This window comes from Neodiprion virginianus, chromosome 3 (genome assembly GCF_021901495.1).
Source record: "Neodiprion virginianus isolate iyNeoVirg1 chromosome 3, iyNeoVirg1.1, whole genome shotgun sequence".
Lineage (NCBI taxonomy): Eukaryota > Metazoa > Arthropoda > Insecta > Hymenoptera > Diprionidae > Neodiprion > Neodiprion virginianus.
In genome coordinates, this window is record NC_060879.1 from 41,280,990 (window position 1) to 41,299,438 (window position 18,449).

Consider the following 18,449-nt stretch of genomic DNA (forward strand, 5'->3'; position numbering starts at 1 on the left):
TCCAAAAAACTCTCATAACCACTTTTGTCACATCAAAGTATCCTCGAATGTTTGTCATTTTGAGAAAACATGATAGAGTATCAATTAAAGAATACGATACAATCAGGGGTTGACTCCATCGTCTCATGAAAAAATACATTTCGAATGTTTTCATTCACTCTCATATCTCAGATTCAGACTGCGAATGAACCCGCAAGTTCACGCGTGGCTTGTGACTTCCGATCCCGAGCAATGTGAAACACGCCTCGCTTCGCTGGATCGGAGTTACCATCCCGTTCATCGGCAATGATCCGATCATCCGGGTTTCGGAATAGAAATTCTGATCGAAGCTTGTCTGTCGTGTCTGGCAAGCAACGGAAGTCGACGACGGAAGAGGCAGCCGAACACTCGGGTAAGTGGCGTCTGGTCTCCACCCCAGCATCTCATTTTACCTGCAGAAAACTGGAAGGTGGGTCTGTTTTTCACTTGACTGGGCCTGATTCTTCTTCTTGACCTTTCGTCTCATTCATGGGTTTGGAAAAGGGCACCTGCATCTGATCCGAAGCCATTTCTCCTGGGCATCTTCTACGTTCCATGTTACGGTGCCTAAACTGGTCGACTTGTTTTGCTGTCCTTTTTCCTAGCTGACGAATGATGGTCGCGTCAGCTTTCGACTTTTTACTTGATCGTTCTTTGTGACAGTCGATGCTCCTCGCCTCGGCCTGCTGCAACAGATCGGGCCTCGGTGACCGTAAATTCATCAGCCGAAGGAATAAAGTGGTTGGTTATGTGCGATTCCGGCTGAAAGCCACGCAGCTCGAAAAGTTGCACTGTAACAAAATCCTCGTTTCTTGTGGTAATAAAAGGCATCGTTAACCACGACACGAACTACAAGTTGCTCTTGTGCATATAATTCCTCGTTCTCTCGTAACCCTCTTTTTAACTGTCTGTAAATAACTCCTTTTATTTACCCCTTTTTGATCCTGGTGAGCTGCATAATTAAACGGTAGTTAAAACTCTCCTGTTTGCCAGCCTCGGTTATGCATGCACGGTGCTTCTCTTTTATATTAATCAACGCGCACTTTTGCTGAAGGCCGCACGCCACAGAGAACGCGAGGTTCCGATGAACTTTGTTTGTGGACTCTGGCTATAACAGTTTCTTCGAAATCGCAGTAAAACGGTTGCAAGTCACGATTAGGAATCGACAGATGAAAAAATTCAGCGATCACTTGGTCTTGAATTCCAGTATTGCAATACCAATCACCCGCGAAAAGAGCCTTCTGGAAGAAGACGAGAGAAAAGAAGCACGAGGAGTTTGATGATGGAAACAAAAGTGTGCGAGTGAAACTTCCGAATCGGCATCTACTAGTCCATAAAGATCATATCGGTGGGCTGGCAGTTGGGCGTCCTGCGGGTCGTTGTTGAGCGCGCGTTGACGTCTTGTTACAATACCAGGTGGATATTTACGATCTAAAAATAAACAAGAAGGTCTGTTCACCACGTCTGCAGTCGTTAGGCGACTGAAATAAGGGGATCTGCTAGTGTGGGTGATGATATTCCTGTCTACCCGGCGCGCGCTCTTGTATCACGATCGTTTCCTTCGAAGCATACCCCGAACAGCCGAAAACCATTTCACGAAATCCGCTGTAGTTCCCAAGTAGCGCACATAACAATTATGTTCCTACAAATGACACGCAGATTTATCGATATACGGAAGGAGTCGATGCCTGTTCTGAGACACGCATGAACTCGGGTGTAACTACTGTCACGGTCCCAGGGACAGCCAGTAATATCGCTGATCGAGATCGAGTGACTCGAGTAGACCGCAGCTGCTGGCTACCTGCAACTAGCAAAGCGAGTGCCATGCTGTGGGGAAAATTGCAGCGTAGAAGTTAACGGTAATATTTGCATTTCCGGTGTCGGCTCGTGTTAATACGACCCGTAAGTGGCCGGGACATGCGATTCGAAGGACGTCTGGTTACTGCGGATGCGAGAGTAAAAGGACTCGGGCGACGCGGAATTTTCGACGTTTCGAAATCGGCCGATTCTCCGTCCCCGCGTCTCGCGAAATCAATAGCTCGCACCTCGTAATTCTGGGATCGTAAGCGGGCGGCCGCCATAACTCGACAGATTACCACCGGCGGAAAGGACCTGCCGAGGCTATCGGCAGAACCAGAAAATGCTTTCGGCCGTATCGCGACGCGGTCCGAGGCGAAGAGCCGAAGGTTAGCCTTTCAGGAGATAGATATTACCAATATACCACTCGGCGATCGGTAGGTACGGCATGCGAGTATCGGGATTACTAGGTGTCTACACGCGCGTCCGTTCAGCCTATAATTCCGGTTTGACAGACGCTTTTAGTCCGGCTCTAGCTACACCGATGCAGTACACCGCTCCTCTTTTTGCCTCGACTCACACGGGCCGCCGCTGTAGTCGCGCTAATATAACTATTTACTCAGTGTTAACACCTCCCCGTATAATAGACCCTGTTTAATATTTGATCGGCTAATGCTTTGATCGAAATCGAGCCTTGTCCCGGGTGTGTAGGACCATATGCCGTCCACCGTCCTCGACGACGCTATCTTTCGCACACGCGTGCATGTTCCTGCATGCTCGTTCGTGTTTTCGGAACCGCTAACAAGCCAACGGAGCCGGATTACCGGGACAAAAATCAGGAACCAAGACGTGCGCCCGTGTTAATTGAACGTGAAAACATTGGTCGAGCCGTCGCTAAGCTCGAACAACCGTCAAGCTATCCGACTTGACGTTCGAGGTAGCGAACTTCGCGGAGTGCGAAATTCCGAAAGACGCAACGAACAGTCCGGCCTAAGTCGGGCGTCTATCTGTTCCGAGGATCGCTTTTAACCGATAAGGTAATTAAGAGTGCAGTAAAACGCGTGCTGTCCCAGCGCCGGCGCTGAACCGAGGGACCATCTGCTGTCCATTTGAGCAACGTACGACAAATATGTACCTACATATCTGTATCACTCGACTGACCACTTACAGCCGACTCTGGGGACGCGGTGAGCCGGGCTGAAAACCACCTGTATCTCTTTAAACGTCAAAGTGTACCTGCTGATAAGCCGGCACATTCTCGTGTTAACAAATGGATTTGTCTATATTACTTATGCACATACGTGAACAGCGGGTACAGTTCAAAGTGGCTGCATATCTGGACAAACGTCGGAACCGCGTGCGATAAAAGTGTTGATCACTTCCAGCTCTGCGGATTACGGTTTTATTGTTAGACCCGAATCAGGAGTGACGTCTGGATGAATGACTAATCGATCACCGTTTTCTCTGAATTCCGGAACGCGAGTATCTACCCAAAAAAATTCGATGGGAACGGCGATCGTGATCGAATGAAACTTGAGAAGCCTATGGGTGTTTTTTGAGTTAGTGTAAAGCTGAAAACTTCTGGGTTTTATTGACGTTCGGTTGCGGTTCTGCTGCGGAAAACGCGGCCTGCCGCAGGGAACTGGAGAAATGGTCGAGTTACATCGAAAGCCGCTATTCGTTGTAGCGTAATCCTATTTTCGTTAATGGTTAATGGGAGGCAAAGTGGCCAGCAGCCGGAACACCGGCTAAGTCCGTCTTAAACCCGGACCGAACCCTTGTAGACTATTCTATTCTAGGCCAGGATTATAATCTGCATCGGATAACTATTGGCTTCTACGAGTCGCGTCAACGTCCAAACTTGGGAACATGTTTCCGTCCCTTGGCCCTCCGGCAGAGCCGTGCAAGAAACGGTGGCCCCTCGCGCACCGTGAAAACGGGGAAAATTTTGCAGCATCGAAAACTGCGGCTAAGGCGTTTCACCGAACTGCACAACCGGAGTCTGTCCCTGGGATCTCGCGATCTGGCCCTCGCGTAATGACAATTATATTTCGACCGGAAGGGGAGGGCCCACCCTTCAAGAGAAAACGTTTAATTACTATTCAACTATAATATGCAAGGGTAGAAACAATAATATTCTACAACCCTTCGCGAATGCCCCTACCGTCTAGGCAAACACTGCAACATTAGGATTAGCTGGGATTAGGATTTCGGATTTATGAAATTCAAATCTAGCCACGGGAAGCGGGAGAGCTGAGCTTGAGAATGAGGATCGATTGATCTCAATTCGCGGTCAGCTTTGATCAAAATTCGTCGATGCAAACTAGCTGCACTCGCGTCAAGTTCACAAGTACGAAACGAACGACGCCTCGCCCCTTACGCTCCTCCCGTGTCGTTGTAAATTATAAAATAATCCCCCGGTTAATTCCTATCCATAGTTTATTACCGCACTTAATCCATCAGTTAAATTAAATTCATAAATACCTAGCTAGAGCTCCGAGATGTTTCCCCCCTTCTCTATCTCTCGTTCTCTCTCTCTCTCTCTCTCTCTCTCTCCCTCTTTCTCTTTGCCTCATTGGAAATACACTTCCACTCAACTCTGCTCTGCTCTGCAAGAGGCGTTCCACGGTACCAGGCAGCTGGAAAGTTAGACTCCAGGACGGTAATTGCCTCCCCTTGATTGAATTATATTAACGTTCGCATTATTAATACCTACCCAGTTATTTATATTCCAAATCTGAATGGCCATTGACGATGGCTGTGGCTCGATCAGGGTCGGGAATAATTTCCGTTAAATTCATTTCACATTTCTTTTAACTCCCCATGCTTTTCCGGCCGCGACAGACACGTTTTCTAACTTGATTTCACGTCTCCCATTGTGTAAGAAAATTAACATATTATTTCAGAAAAGCCTTCAACGCGTGCCTAATATTTATCCAGCGAATGTCTTTTCCGCTCCCGCGATATTCGAAACACGGAAACCACATTATACCGGCGGAGCGATTGCCGATCTATGCCGCCCCTTGTAGGTACATCCGCCTTATTTATACACGTTCCCGGGCTTCTCGATGTGTGCGCGAAAATGTACACCACGCACATCTACACGGGCGATATTTACTCCTGTATAGGCGAATAGCCGCGGGCGGTTCGCCTTGTTGTTTCTGAGGGTGGGCCTCCGGGCATGCGAATATCTTAGCACGTGGCCTCGACTTGACTCTGGGCTAAGGACGGCGGTGCAACAGTCGCTAATCAATAATCATGCCCTTCCAATCCACTCGCCTCGCGAATTCGCAGCCGCGTTTTCTCGGCTGGAAAATTCTCATCGGCCAACCGTTATAACCTTCCTCCGTCCCTCACTCCCGCCCGACCCGCATCGTGCACGAAAGAGGAGAATTTTTCACCTGCGGTGGAATTCACCGCGTTTTCAACATCTAATGAGAATCCCCTGACGCGTTATTCAAAGTTTACGACCTGAGACCGAGTCTAATTGAAATAAGAATGATATAGAGTTTGCGAAAGAGCCTGAATTAGGGGGACGCGGCGATGCCTCACTTAAGAATCGGATCCCCCATGTACCAGCCACGGTGGGAAAGTGACTATGTGCTTTCGCAGCATCACACACTTCTTCGCATATTAATCCCTGCAACTTTAATGCTCACGACCCCGCAGGCTAATTTCAATACGCACATTTTCCCGCATAATTGATTTACGATTCTTCTTCTTATCCTCATTTTTCTTCTTCTTCTTCTTCTTCTTCTTCTTCTCGTTATCCTCCCCTCTCTTGAAACCTTGATGTATTTTTCGACCGCCGAAAATTATCTCAAGGTAGTAAATATGGTGGCTGCACGCGCATTTGCGGGAGTGCATTTTAAATGATAACTCTCGGGAATCGGTCAAGGGGCGGAATGACGAGGGTACGTACATTAAGAAATGTCTAAAAGGTCGTCTGAAGCCCTCGGCGAAGGTGTGGAAATAAAAATTCACGGGTCGTTGAACAAGGTCGTATCCCAATTCCAATCGAGTGAAGAAGGTGGCGCAGATCGGCAGGCAGAGAGGCGGAAGGCAGAATGTGGAACTGGTAAGCCGATAGAGTTTTAAATTCTACGGCTCTAAATCAAGACGCCTAATTCGGTTTGCGAGAAGGGACGAAGGCTCGCCCTTTTTCCCCCCTCCGTTCGATTACGTTTTGGTGCAACGATCCGTCGCCGCCAAGGCTATAATTCGGTCAATTTAGTACATGGCAGTCGATAAAATGACGATTATGGCCTCGTCGCGTGAAACTCGCTCGGGGTTCTTTGAATACGGAGAAAAAACAGTCCAGCATCGAAACCCGCCTCTTATATCCCAAGAAGGATCGCGGGTAACCTCGAAGATGGGACGAGGGATGAACGAGGGGAGGAAGGAAGGAAGGAAGGAAGAAAGGGAGCTCGAGGTAAATTGGAGCCTTGGTGGTTGTGTCCGGTAATTTTGGCCGGCCGCCCGGACGTCGACCGGCTTTATTCCGCAAGTTGCATGGCGGCTCGATCGAAGAGATTCAATTTGAAACGCCGTGCAACGTTGTTAAGAAATCGCTGCGAAAACCCTCGGTTACTGCAAAATTAAACGCGTTCACCAGCCGTTATGCCCACTTTAACCTCGTTATCGATCATCGTCCAGAGTCCCTCCTACCCTCACGCCTCGTTAGACTGCATCCGAGAGGAGACGCCGTTGATTAATTTATTAGACAGAGCCTGATCCTGGCCGTGGATTTTCCTACCAGCGTCCCTTCGCCAGGTGAAGTGACCCTTCCACTTCGGAACTCGACCTGCACTCTACCTACCGGGGAATAATTCAGTCCGAGGAAGATCGGGTCCAAGATGGGAAAGGATCGCAGCAGTTAGCACCGGCTGAGGTCAGGTTAATTTGGCAATAACAGTCCTCAATTTCATCGCCGGAGAAATGAAGAGCCGGAGACCCGCAGGACGAGAGATGAGAATAGGAATATCGCACGGTCGACTGGCTCCGTGATTAAATCCAACGGTTCGCGAGCACGGATCATCGCGGAGCGACCAGCCAGTTCGGGGAACCGGAGCAACCAGGGCGGGCATAGTTACCTCTAATAGAATTATATTAAGAAGCGAAGCAGAAGCCGCGCTGCACCCAGCACTTCTCTCTCGCTCCCTCTCCTCAAATCGAGCAATGTATCCCACCGCCTCGACTACCCTTCTCGCTGTACTCGTCCCTTGGCGAGCACTCTCGAATGTTCGGATTCACCATCAGCCAGTGTCCCACCGCCATGCTATCCCCCCTAAAGACGATCCACCGCCCCCTGCTTGGCTTGGTGGAAGTCGCTGGGTCCCCGGAGAGCCACTGGGAACCAGATTAGGCATTTCGAATCTCGGAAGATGAGGGTTCCTCGCAAAAGTCCGAAACAATCGGGAGAGAGACGCTATTAGTCGCGTCAAATTGGGCTATTCTAGACTGCGGAGTGTGGTGCGAAGGAATTGGGACCGTTGGAATGACGATGAATTTACTGATAAAAAGACAACTATTCATAATGTACTTTTGTCACGTTTCAGCCGAACTTAGGATGGACGTACTCAGGGAGAAGGAGGTTAAAGACAGCTTGGAAAGGCAGCTACAAGATGAACAGAAGATCCGTGGTGAGTGTGAATTGTAGTTTAGGCAGAACGTTGTACCGATTTCTCAAAACTTCAGACCGTCAAAACTCCGAACGTCATTAACATTCACGTTTGTGGTAAACTCTTCACGGCACATGTGCACGTTGGTAATATTCGGAGTTTTGATAATTCGGAACGTTGACCCAAGCCCAAGATAACCACAACATTATTTGCTTATTTACACTCCGCAACAATCTGTGCATCGAGCATGACCGCGGGATGGCTTCTCGGCACGAGAGGGTTAATTTGGTAACGAACCATGAAGCCGTACATTTTAAACTAGCTGCGCACATCAAGTCTGCCGGCTTAAAGGCCCTCGTATCCTGTTGCCTGACGCTCAAGTCTCTCTTCGTGGATGTTGGCTCCGGTGGGATGAAGCGGGATCAGGAGACGGCAAATTCAGGCTCCGCGATCGCTCAACTAACTTTGTATCAGATGCCACTTCGGAGTATCGACATAGCTGCGCAGTAGATGCATCAGTCTTAGCCTCCTACATGCCTCGCGGACTCGATGCGATCAACTCGTAGACCAAAAGGATTCTGATTAAAATTGGAAATCGAGATCGCGATACGCTGCAAATGTGCGTCTAAGAACACGCCGTGTTTCGAGACGCGTCAAGGGTGCGTGGTGAAATATGGGGGTGGACAATGCGTGTCAGATAGGTTGGTACCAGCTTCCCCGGTCGTCGATTCTCTGTTCTCGTCTTCGCCGTCGAGTTCGCGTTACTCGAGTTCGAAACCGGACGAGCGAAGTACACGCGTTCAAAGATTGATGACGCGGCTTTTTCCTCCAGGACGATTTTTCACCCCAAGATTCTTCCTTTTCATTTTTCACGTCTTCTCTCTCTCTTCATCCGGTTCGCGGGATTACAAAAGCCGTTCAAATTCACATCGATTTGAAAAACTTTTCCCGACCATATTGACGTTTCTCTCGCTACTTCCTATTATTTATTATTTTTTTCTTGTCGAACCTTCGAGCGTGCATCAGCACCGAGACCCTTAATGTCACACTCGCAAGCTATAGCTGCGTACAGACTCTGTGCCTAATATAATATCCTAAAATTGTATTTAAAATGTGACATCGGTCTGACAAGCGAACAATAAAAGGTTTATAAATATGTAAAGTCGAAGATAAGGAAATCCACGGGGTGAAATCCCGCACCACCACCGCCACCCGCCTTTATTAAAAGACCATTTCAACGAGCCCCGATAATCAATAAATTCAACCCCGACTCCGCCCTTCTAACATCGCAAAGCGGCAGCTCGCAGTTGCACATACACCTTCTATTCCTGCACGCGGAAAATTCTACCAATTTCGACAAGCGCGCAGCGCATTGCCTTGGCCTTTGTTTATCCTTCGCGAAAGCTGAACTGCAGTCGATGGAATCGAGGAAATCGCGGGAATCGAGGGAATCGACTGCCTCGCCTCGGTTCTGCACCCTCGCGGTAACGCGAGCCTGGGACAACACCGGTCCATTAGTCAACCAGCTCGGTGTCAATACATGAATATGACAGGCCAGTCACTGAACCCAACCCTAGGTCTCACGATGTCGAGTAAATAGAGGAAACCGTCCGATCCTGCACGTGCTGGACTCACGAACGAGACACACGTCCTTGCAAGTCGCGCTCCTGCCTACAGGACTCGCTGACATTCGGACATTCGCCTAAGAATATCAGCAGCGCGGAGGAACCTTACCAAGATTCCTTCTCCCGTGCGCCAACAACCTTGTTCGCAGTCGGCGTCGTATCGTCTTCACAGTTGAATGATCGAGGTCCTGAACCGCGCGTGAATAACACGCGCATCAAGCACAAGACTCGGTGGAAGGTGAGACGTGGTGGGGTGGTCTCTGAGAATTTTGAAGACAGGAAAAGAAACCACCCTTGTTAGTAACGTCGTTAGTTTCGCGGGGTGAGGAGGGGCGGCGAGAGGAGGGGAGGAAGAGGCGGGTGACACGGTGTCTCTTACAAGACAGTCATTAGTCGAATGAGAGGAGATATTTTCAAGAGTGTGGGTAAATATCCGTGCGACTCGTTCATCAATCATCTGCAACTTCCAGACGACGTGGACACACATACAAGTAAAACCGGAAGATGCACATCTTTTTCTTTCTCCATGTGTGTGTCATTTGTACGTTGTACAGGCACGTACTCGTATTAAGATACGTAGACGGACGACCGAACGAAAGGCGGGAACACATGAACGCCTGCTCCAGAGCACCAAGTTACTAATATCACCTTACGAAGGCTGCTCCTTAAAACGACGGGATCAGAACCTTCGATTCCACGTGTACGACACGCAGCTTTCATGGAAATTAGATCGCCGCTTGTATATCGTCAAACACGGGTGTATGCGTACGATTTTAATTAGCGATATATTTTGATGACGGTGCTTGTTTTCTCGGTTGCCTTGGTATGGTATTAACCTCAAATTCCATCAATTCAAGTGTCCAAATCTGAGACGTACCTCAACATTGACTAGTGGTAGGAACTCCATGGGATTGTCCACAGCAAATCCAAAGTCTGGGGTATGGAACGAGTTTCACAGTCTCTGTAACCTCTTCAAGAGTCAAACATGAGGGATGGAATGGCTGAGAGAGCAAGGAAGGGGGATATTAGCCTACTTAATAAGCTGCTTGGCATTTCGATAAAGGTTGAAAGTCGCTGGGGTGTACGCATGGGGCGAAAGGGGGATTTATTGTGTCTTGTGCTAGGTAAAGCCGCGTTTCGTCTTCCGTATACCGATGCAGAACAATATAAGGCGACCTTTATCACCCAGACGTACAAGCTTTTACTGCCAAGGGGTTCTCAGGCGACATCCAGCTGACAACGATTGCCTGTTCGGGGTATCGATCAGACTGTCCGTAGCGGAAATTGTCTGACATTACCTTCTGCATCTCCGGTGTGTGCAGCCGTGATGTGCATAGGAGTATCAGTGAGACGGTATTGATTGAAACTCGGCACATAACTGTGGATTACAAAGACGATCAGGGGGCGAAGGGGATTAACGTTCGATACGCGATGTTGATGAGGTTTACGACTCGAAGAACGGGTCGGAACGTATTCCATATACCGTTTTCCTCTCGTAATTGAGTAAATGTTTAAGGTCTAAAAACGAGCGTAAAAATATACATCTTACGAAACGTACCCCGCGTGTATACATATATGATAATACGGGTACGCGGAACTCGCGCAGGAAGGAATTAGTGTTTTCACGGTTTCGGTTATGCAGTCTCGCATACTTCCGCGTTTCTTTTTTCAATCTATATAAACGAAAAAGTTCGTTTACGTAGCGTTCTTACAGCTGGCAGTCAAATTATGACCTAAAGCAAGCCGAAAATTACACCCGAAGACGGATATTGACGGAGCACAACGCAGCCGAAAAAAAAAAAAACGAGTTAACGGAAGAAAGGAGAGACAAACTTATGATTGCGGAATCGTAACACAGCTTAGCAAATCAGAACTGGATACGATTGTCACCTTTCAACCATCAGACAGCACTGATATTTCTTCTCATCGGCAATATTACGGGTGATGGAAAAATCCGGCAGAACGAACGAGGCGACGTGAATCTTCGCAGGTGGCGGAAACGCAGAAAAACGGCTCTGCGATGAAGGTTAAGGCACGAAAAACGATGACTTGCGGTAGCGAACGAGCGACGCTGACGTCTTGATTCGAAGCTTGGTTCTTACGTCGAAAATCCTTCAGGGGGGAAACCGGGGGGCGTGGCTGTGTTCTCGATGGGATTTGTTTAAGGCTGGTATAACCCCGCAAGAAAAGTAAACAATTTTTTGGCCATTTGACGTCAGGCGGGCCTCTTCGACCTCTTTAAACGGATTGGAAAATTTTTATCCGTGTTTGCAGACTCCTCGGCGACGACGCGACGTTGGTATTTATCATCTCGCACTGACTCAAAAGATAATATTAATATTATAAACCCGGCAACAACGTACCTTCGATATCATAATAAATAGGCAAACTTTGAAACCGACCTCGGAGTTTCCCGCTCACCCGAGCAACGCCCTCCAGTCTCTCGCCACCTCTGGCCACGATCCAAAACCGGATGTTCTGGCCGCCCGCCTCTGTCTATAAGGGAAAAAATTTCACTCCTACAAGTACTGAGGCCAGCTGCTGGTACGTGTATTGGGTGTAGGTGCCGTTTCACTCCTGGAACGAATCTTGGAAGTTATTGATAAGCGCCGAACCGACGCTCACAAATCCATCGACACCGTCCATGGCCATGATCTGGTAGACAGTATAACTTTGTATGGATTCTGCACGTTTTTGGAAAAATCGTAGTGCCTGATGAGCTGTCAGAGCTGCAGATGCAAAACGTCGGTACGTCGGAAGTCGTCGATTTTGAGAGCCGCAGAGAACTGGTCGAGTGGCTAGAAGCCGGGAGATGCGACCGGGGTTGCGGAAAGAGATTTATACGACCCTCCCCCGAAGCGGGTTCGCTCGCGAATTAGCCAAGCTGTGACGCCAGGATCGAGTGTCGGAGTAATTGGGCCTCGGGGGACCTGCGGCGCCCGCTTTTCCCCTCGCCCTCAACCTGCGTCGCCATTTCCCGAACCTGGACGTGACGCGCACGCCGAGCATCATCGGGCCGTGATTATTAATCCCGCATAGAAAGAGTTCAGAAAATGTTACAAAATTTCGGAAACAGGTAAAGATAGAATCATCTTGGGTCATCTTAGCGTCAGGACAGTTGAAAACTGCAGATGACTTCTTAGGTTAGAGGCTGCACCGTTTGTACCGTTGGCTGGCAAATTGATCCTGACAATATAGCCTGCCGCCAAGATCGATTCGTCTTCTAGCTGAAAATGGAAAGGTACAACTTATTTGCACAGTGTTTTTCAAATACATCGAGTTCAATCGGAACGAATTTCAGTGCTCTAAATAATACAAGATTTAAAGTTTTGATCAAGAATGAATCTCAGTTGGCAAAGTTTGTTGGAATACAACAGAAGAAAGCGAGTACTTAGCTGCGCGTTGAAGACAAAAAAACCCAGTTCTTCTGTCTTTTGAACACAAAAATTATTGTTTCAATTTCGGTCAAAGAAGGGAGGGGGATTAACTTCGGCTTTGTCGCCTTTTTCCCAGATATATATATATAATACACGTTTTACGTGGTTAGGACCGGGCGGCGGAGCCCGACGATTACACTTTATCGATGTACAGAGTGTATTCCTCAATTTCCAATGAGTCGGAATAGGAAATAAACGCCGTTGAAGCATGTCGACAAAGGGGATGCCGATGTAACGCCGAGCATGCCGCGCGGCGCTTCGGCTTCGGCCGAGTATGAACCTCCTAATGTTCACACGCCACGGTCAGCGGCGTGACTTTGTTTCGCAGCCCAACGGAAGGGTTCAATGAATCAGAATACGGCACGTAGGTACCCACCTACGCCCGTTCGCCTATCCTGCAGCGGTCTGTCGTCGCCGCGCCTACCTTCGCACCTACAAAGCGAGCGTGTTTACAAAGGCCTTCTTCCGCGAATTTGCATTGGGAGGTGGGGGTGTCCAGTCCTCTCGCGCCTCCGAGCTTCGCCACCGTTTCGTGCCAGCCTGCCGACAGCTTACTTCAAAGCGTCGCGACGCCGCCCCCCCGTCTCCACCGCTGAGTCTTGTTACCTCGACGAAACCCTCTCTCGAAGGGTTGTCAACCCGGCACATCCGCCACCCTCTGGCTCTGTGCTCCACGATGAGCATCCTTTTTGCAGAGATGTCACTGCGATGTCTGGGATTGCGTATAATCGAGCTTCGGAAGAACGCATGACTGTAATGCTGCGAAGTCTGCAGTGGTGACTTTAACCGAGCTGATCGAGGGATCTGAAAACGGGAACTTGTCTCGGCACATGTTGCAACGGGAATGAAAATAAGCTCATTGGAACCGATCAGTTCGTTGATCGACCAGTAGTACACTGCCACATATCAGGTAAAGTTTCGTAATTCAATTAGTTCTTGCACATTTCAAAATAAATACTGAAAATCTGCACGTCGTTCTTGGAATCTGATATTACGAAAGAGGAGAAAATCATTCCCTGCAAGCTTCGGGAGGCGTCCAATCTTGGAACCCTATAAAACGTTTTCTTAGCTCAAAAGTCCAATGCAATTGAAGAATTCGCGGTTTTAAATGACAGCTTTTCAACTATATTTTGCAAAGAAAAATTAATAAGACTAATGCATCGTGTAAGCTATCATATCCATGATCACTTTGAGTATAATAAAATGAGGGCTACGTTTGTAGATGAACGAAGTATTCGAAAATAAATGATCGATTCCCGGCGAATCATTATTATCCAGGCTATCATTTTGAAGCTGAAATTTCACCTTTTCTCGCTTTATCGATGGCTGCATTTTCCCTGTATTCAAAAAACGACGCGTCCAACTGTAAACACTTTGCTGCGTCTCGTACATTCCGGTCTGTTCAATACGAAAGTGTTGGTTCAAAGTTCACTGAATTTTTTTTCCAATGCTGTTGTTCAAACAAAACGTAGACGGCAATTTTTTCGAGTTTGCGGAACGTTCCACATTCTCAGTTGTAACTTTATCAGTTTTTGGAATTTGGCTCTTGTCAAGCGATTAAAATGAAGCTGAAGGATCGCACTACGATAATATACAAATAATAATAATAATAATAATAATAATAATAACGAAATGATCGTGCAAAGTCGAGCAAGTATTCTAACGGGAGTGAGTTGGAAACACTGAACGAGCATTCCGGCACCCTGGAGAATAAATTGCCGTCGGGTGTTCATGTTTCTTATGGTGTTGATCGGCCGCATCGTTTCGACGCAGATCCGATGGCAACGACAAGGAGCGAAAGTACAAAGCAAGGGAAGCTGACACGGCCGGGGTCAACGGTGACGGTGCAGGCGATGGCGTTGCGGTCACTTTGCGAACTAAGCTGGCTTTGCTCTCGGTGTTTAATTAAGTTCAGGGATGTTACGGGTGTCGCTGAGCACTCGCCCCTCGACTGGACGCCCCGCGCCTTTGCGGTCACCTGGGCATCGTCTGCAGGAGGAACGCTAGCTGCAAGGCGCGAATAAAAACAGGGATCGAACATTCCCTTGCGGAGAAAAGCTCCGGACGCGAGCTTTTCAACGCTCGATTTTCCCGCTCACAAAGGCTTCGCCCGCCGGAGCTTACACGCGTTGTTCTCTGGGCGACGTGCTTGCAGGCATCACGGCTTGACGGATCATCGACTCACAATCGGGCAGCCGGTGTATCGCATGCACTTATAGATTTACCTGCGTACGCATGCCTACTTCTCCTGTCTGATGACGCCCCTCTTTACATCCTTACGTAAAAATAGAACGTACGTCGACGCGTAATACAGAGCCGCGAATTACCCACGCTTCGACCGGCTCTCCACTCGCCGACGGTAATCAGTGGTCAACCGAGAAAACGAACTTCGCACGATCCGGCTTAAGGCTGCGCTCGGGACTCTCGCCTTACCTTTGCAGCATTACGAATCCCGATTCAGAGGTTTTCAGACCAACTAACAAAGAAGGTATTCAAGGTTGATCTCTCCGATTTGATTTCTTTTGCAATATTTTATAGTAGTATCTGTCATTAAACACTTTAAGGGGGTGCGAACCACCGTCCAAAGTAAAGCGTATCAACGGGGATTTGGCAGTTTCACCCACAAGAACGTAATATGTTTTAACCAGTCCAACTGGAAAAGTTTTCTTATAATAAGAAATGAAAAATTTAATTTTCTCAATCAAAGAAAGGGAAAAAAAATTGCCAAATCGCCCTTTGACATGCCATACTTTGGAGGGTGGTTTCACCCTGTTAAAGTGTTTATTGGCAGATAAAAAAAAATGTATGTCACTTAGTTTTCAGTCTACTGTAACATATTACAAAACGAATCAAATCAGAGAGATCGACCTGGAATACCTTCGTTGTAAAAAAACCCAATGACTCTGCGTGCATGAAAATTGAAGCAATCATTCAAGCTGCTTGAACGAATTGTTATTGCTATACTGTTCCAAAATCATTGTTGGCCTTACGTCAACTGTCAGTCTCCAGCTCTTAGCGAGGGTCCTGACAGCAGCTTTTTGATAAATGGCAGGTGCAGGTGTAAAAGTTGAGATTGCGAGGAATCGCGGCATCCGGAGATGCAGAGCAGAGAATTTGCGAGTGTGAGCCAGGGTACGGATAGGTTGCAGGCCGATGATAGGGAAGGTTTCCTGCGGATCGTTGCGCGCGCATATTCTGATATAATACTTCCGACGAACACGCGGTGGGGCGGGGGGTCGAACTCCGCACCCCACTGAAAAATAAACCGTCATGTGAAACGTAGCGAAAAATGAAATTTCAAAGCTTATTCGCATGCAAGGTGAAATACGTGAAAAACGACGTCTAATCTCCCTTCATCCGCAGCCAGCCAGGCAAGAATCGGCGCGCATGATGAAAGAGAACTTGCTGCAGCAGGTATTACCAGTTTCTCTTAAATTGATACGAATTTCACGAGTGCGCCGGGAAATGAGCGAGAGATAAAGACAAAAGAGAATAAAGAAGGTATGTTCACCTCCGGCGAGAGTTCTTTTCGCGCGTGTAATATCGTCAGGCGATTCTTAACTTTGAAGGAAGGCTCGGTTCATCCACCCCCCCTATTATAATCTTCAATTTTCTTACATGTGATTGTCTACGGCATGATCATGCAATAACACCCTTATTATACCCTCGCAGTTTGCAGATATACCTATGTTTTCATTTGCGCGTGCCATGTCGCGGCCTTAAGCGAATATTATATGAAATACTTGTAACCTAAACGTGTGTAGGTATAATAAATACATACCTTCATCGCTGCTAGGGTGTGACTGTACGCGTATTTTCGTATATTACCGGGGAATATACACCTTCGTAGGAATGTAGTTTGGTAGCGATAAGCTAGTTACCCTCGCGTCATGCTTCAAAGCTCAAATATTTAGAATGCCCTAGACAGCGTTGTTGCACAGCGAAAATATATCTATCCACACGATATGCTGTCCAACTGTAGGTGTATGTTTACACATAGAAAGTACTCCGACGCAGTGGCAATTATACGTATTTCTGCATACGTACATATGTTTATGACGGATTGCGAATTACTGTCATGCCATGGGATAATTCGTCTATAACCGAATGAGTAATAGCTACAAATCATATGGAGAATTGCACTGACTATTGACAGCTAAACCAGGTAGCGACATGCCCTGGCAAAGAGATCTGTTGTATGCTGTATAACAATGAGTGGTACATTAAGCGCAGTTGCGTTAGGTCCGCTCCATAAGTGCGAGCAAGGGAAAGTCTTAAGTGGACCAATTTTCGTCAAACCATTCGTGGTTCGTAAAACGAAATTATTTTCCTACCGCACGTATAATAACAGTGTCGAAATATGTGTGCAATGGAAAAAATTATCGATGGTGCGAGATTGCATAATCACGATCATCCGCGGCAGCTGTTTTGCTTCGATACGAATCATCGTCGTAGATATTCGAACGGTGTTCAGAGGATTCGAAGGTCGGATCCATGGTCCGTAGATAGACGGCTGGACGAAGGAAGGAAGGAAGGTATTTCCATGAAGAATTTTCCGCAGGAACAAGAATGGCGATTTCATTGTCAGACACACTATCCGCAAATTGGAATAAAAATACCTACTCCTTCCGAAACTGTCTCGTGACGCGTATTTAACCACAAGGAACCTGCGGTAATGCTCGAGCCGCGAGACGCCTTCCGGATTTCGCCGGAGGCCTGAAATTGCCCGGAATTAGTACGGTGTAAATAGGTGAAATCACACAGACGGTATAATAAAGGCGGGGGTAGGTAACCGGTCATTAGCGACGTCGACGGTGTCAGTGCCGGCGGGTGGCACGACGGGTGGCGACCAACCGGCGAACCGCCGTCACGGCAGGGAATCACGCTAGCCGCCGGTTGTCATTACCATCACCTACGAGTTAGCCGCATCCCATCAAAAATAGACGCCGCACCGTCCATTAGCGGCGAATAGTCGCAGTCGAGGGCGCGTGCCTCGTCCTTTCCTTCGCGAAGATCTTTCGTCGGGGGGTAAGGCACGTCTGTTGAAACGCCCGGGTTCGGTGAATACGCGTAAAACATTGAGGTTCGTACCCACTTCCCCCGGACCGAGAAGCTCGAGCTGGCTTTCTATTATGCATGCCGCCCTTATTGGCAGTAAACGGGCTTACGCAACCCTCGCTGTCCCCTCCGCATCGACGAGCCTGCACGCCGCTAACCCCCGCAAATATCCTACGCCGCGTCAACCATTTCGCTCGAAATTACGACCGTAGACATATTTCTAATTATTACCATTGCCGCCGTGGCGGAGGATGGGCTCAAGTGCAGATGGAGCTGGTCGAATACCGTACCGTGGTACAAGGGCTACACCTGCCATGAGGTTTAACGCCTCTTCCTCGGGGGGCGAAGAATCGGATAAAACTGATTTCACAAACGAGGAGCTAACGGGACGTATACGTGGCGTGATCCCGGATCAGCATGAAAGCCCCTGCAGTGAACCGCGGACTGCCTAAATGCGTATAGAGAGCAATTTGGCTCGGCGATGATCGTCAACAGTCATCAGCAGTCATGAACGGTCATCAACGGCTCGTTCCGGATAACGGTTATGTCACGTGTCGTGTTTGGGCTGTAATCGTTCGGCACCGATTGTCCAAATGATCGGTTCGGCGGACGAGTCCGAAGCTGCATCCGCGTTATGGCGCTTGACGAATTCGCCCGTCGATTAATTTCCACGCACCAGGCGAGATATCCGAGAGTAATGCGACAGTCCTGCTGATCGACGACGCGGTGTTTCAGGATCGCTAGGATTTCGGCTGAGACGTCGAGACCTCTTGTCGGAATATCTTGCCCCGCGGAAAACATTTACGGCATTTCGGTGATTTCGAGGCGGGGCTGCAGCGGCTCAAGAAGAAGGGGGCGTAAGACGGTGAGCTAAGATGTTCGCGGTTTCTCCA

General features: G+C 48.2%; 1 protein-coding gene across 3 annotated transcripts in view; it reads left to right on the top strand.

The window, feature by feature from the left end:
• The window catches only part of LOC124300453 (dachshund homolog 2), a 183,754-nt gene that overhangs the window by 136,527 nt on the left and 28,778 nt on the right, over positions 1 to 18,449 (top strand). For all 3 annotated transcript variants that reach the window (XM_046754579.1, XM_046754580.1, XM_046754581.1), the window contains one exon: positions 7,374 to 7,457. In XM_046754579.1, the coding sequence (XP_046610535.1) occupies positions 7,374 to 7,457 (84 nt within the window). The remainder of the gene's footprint in view (positions 1 to 7,373; positions 7,458 to 18,449) is intronic.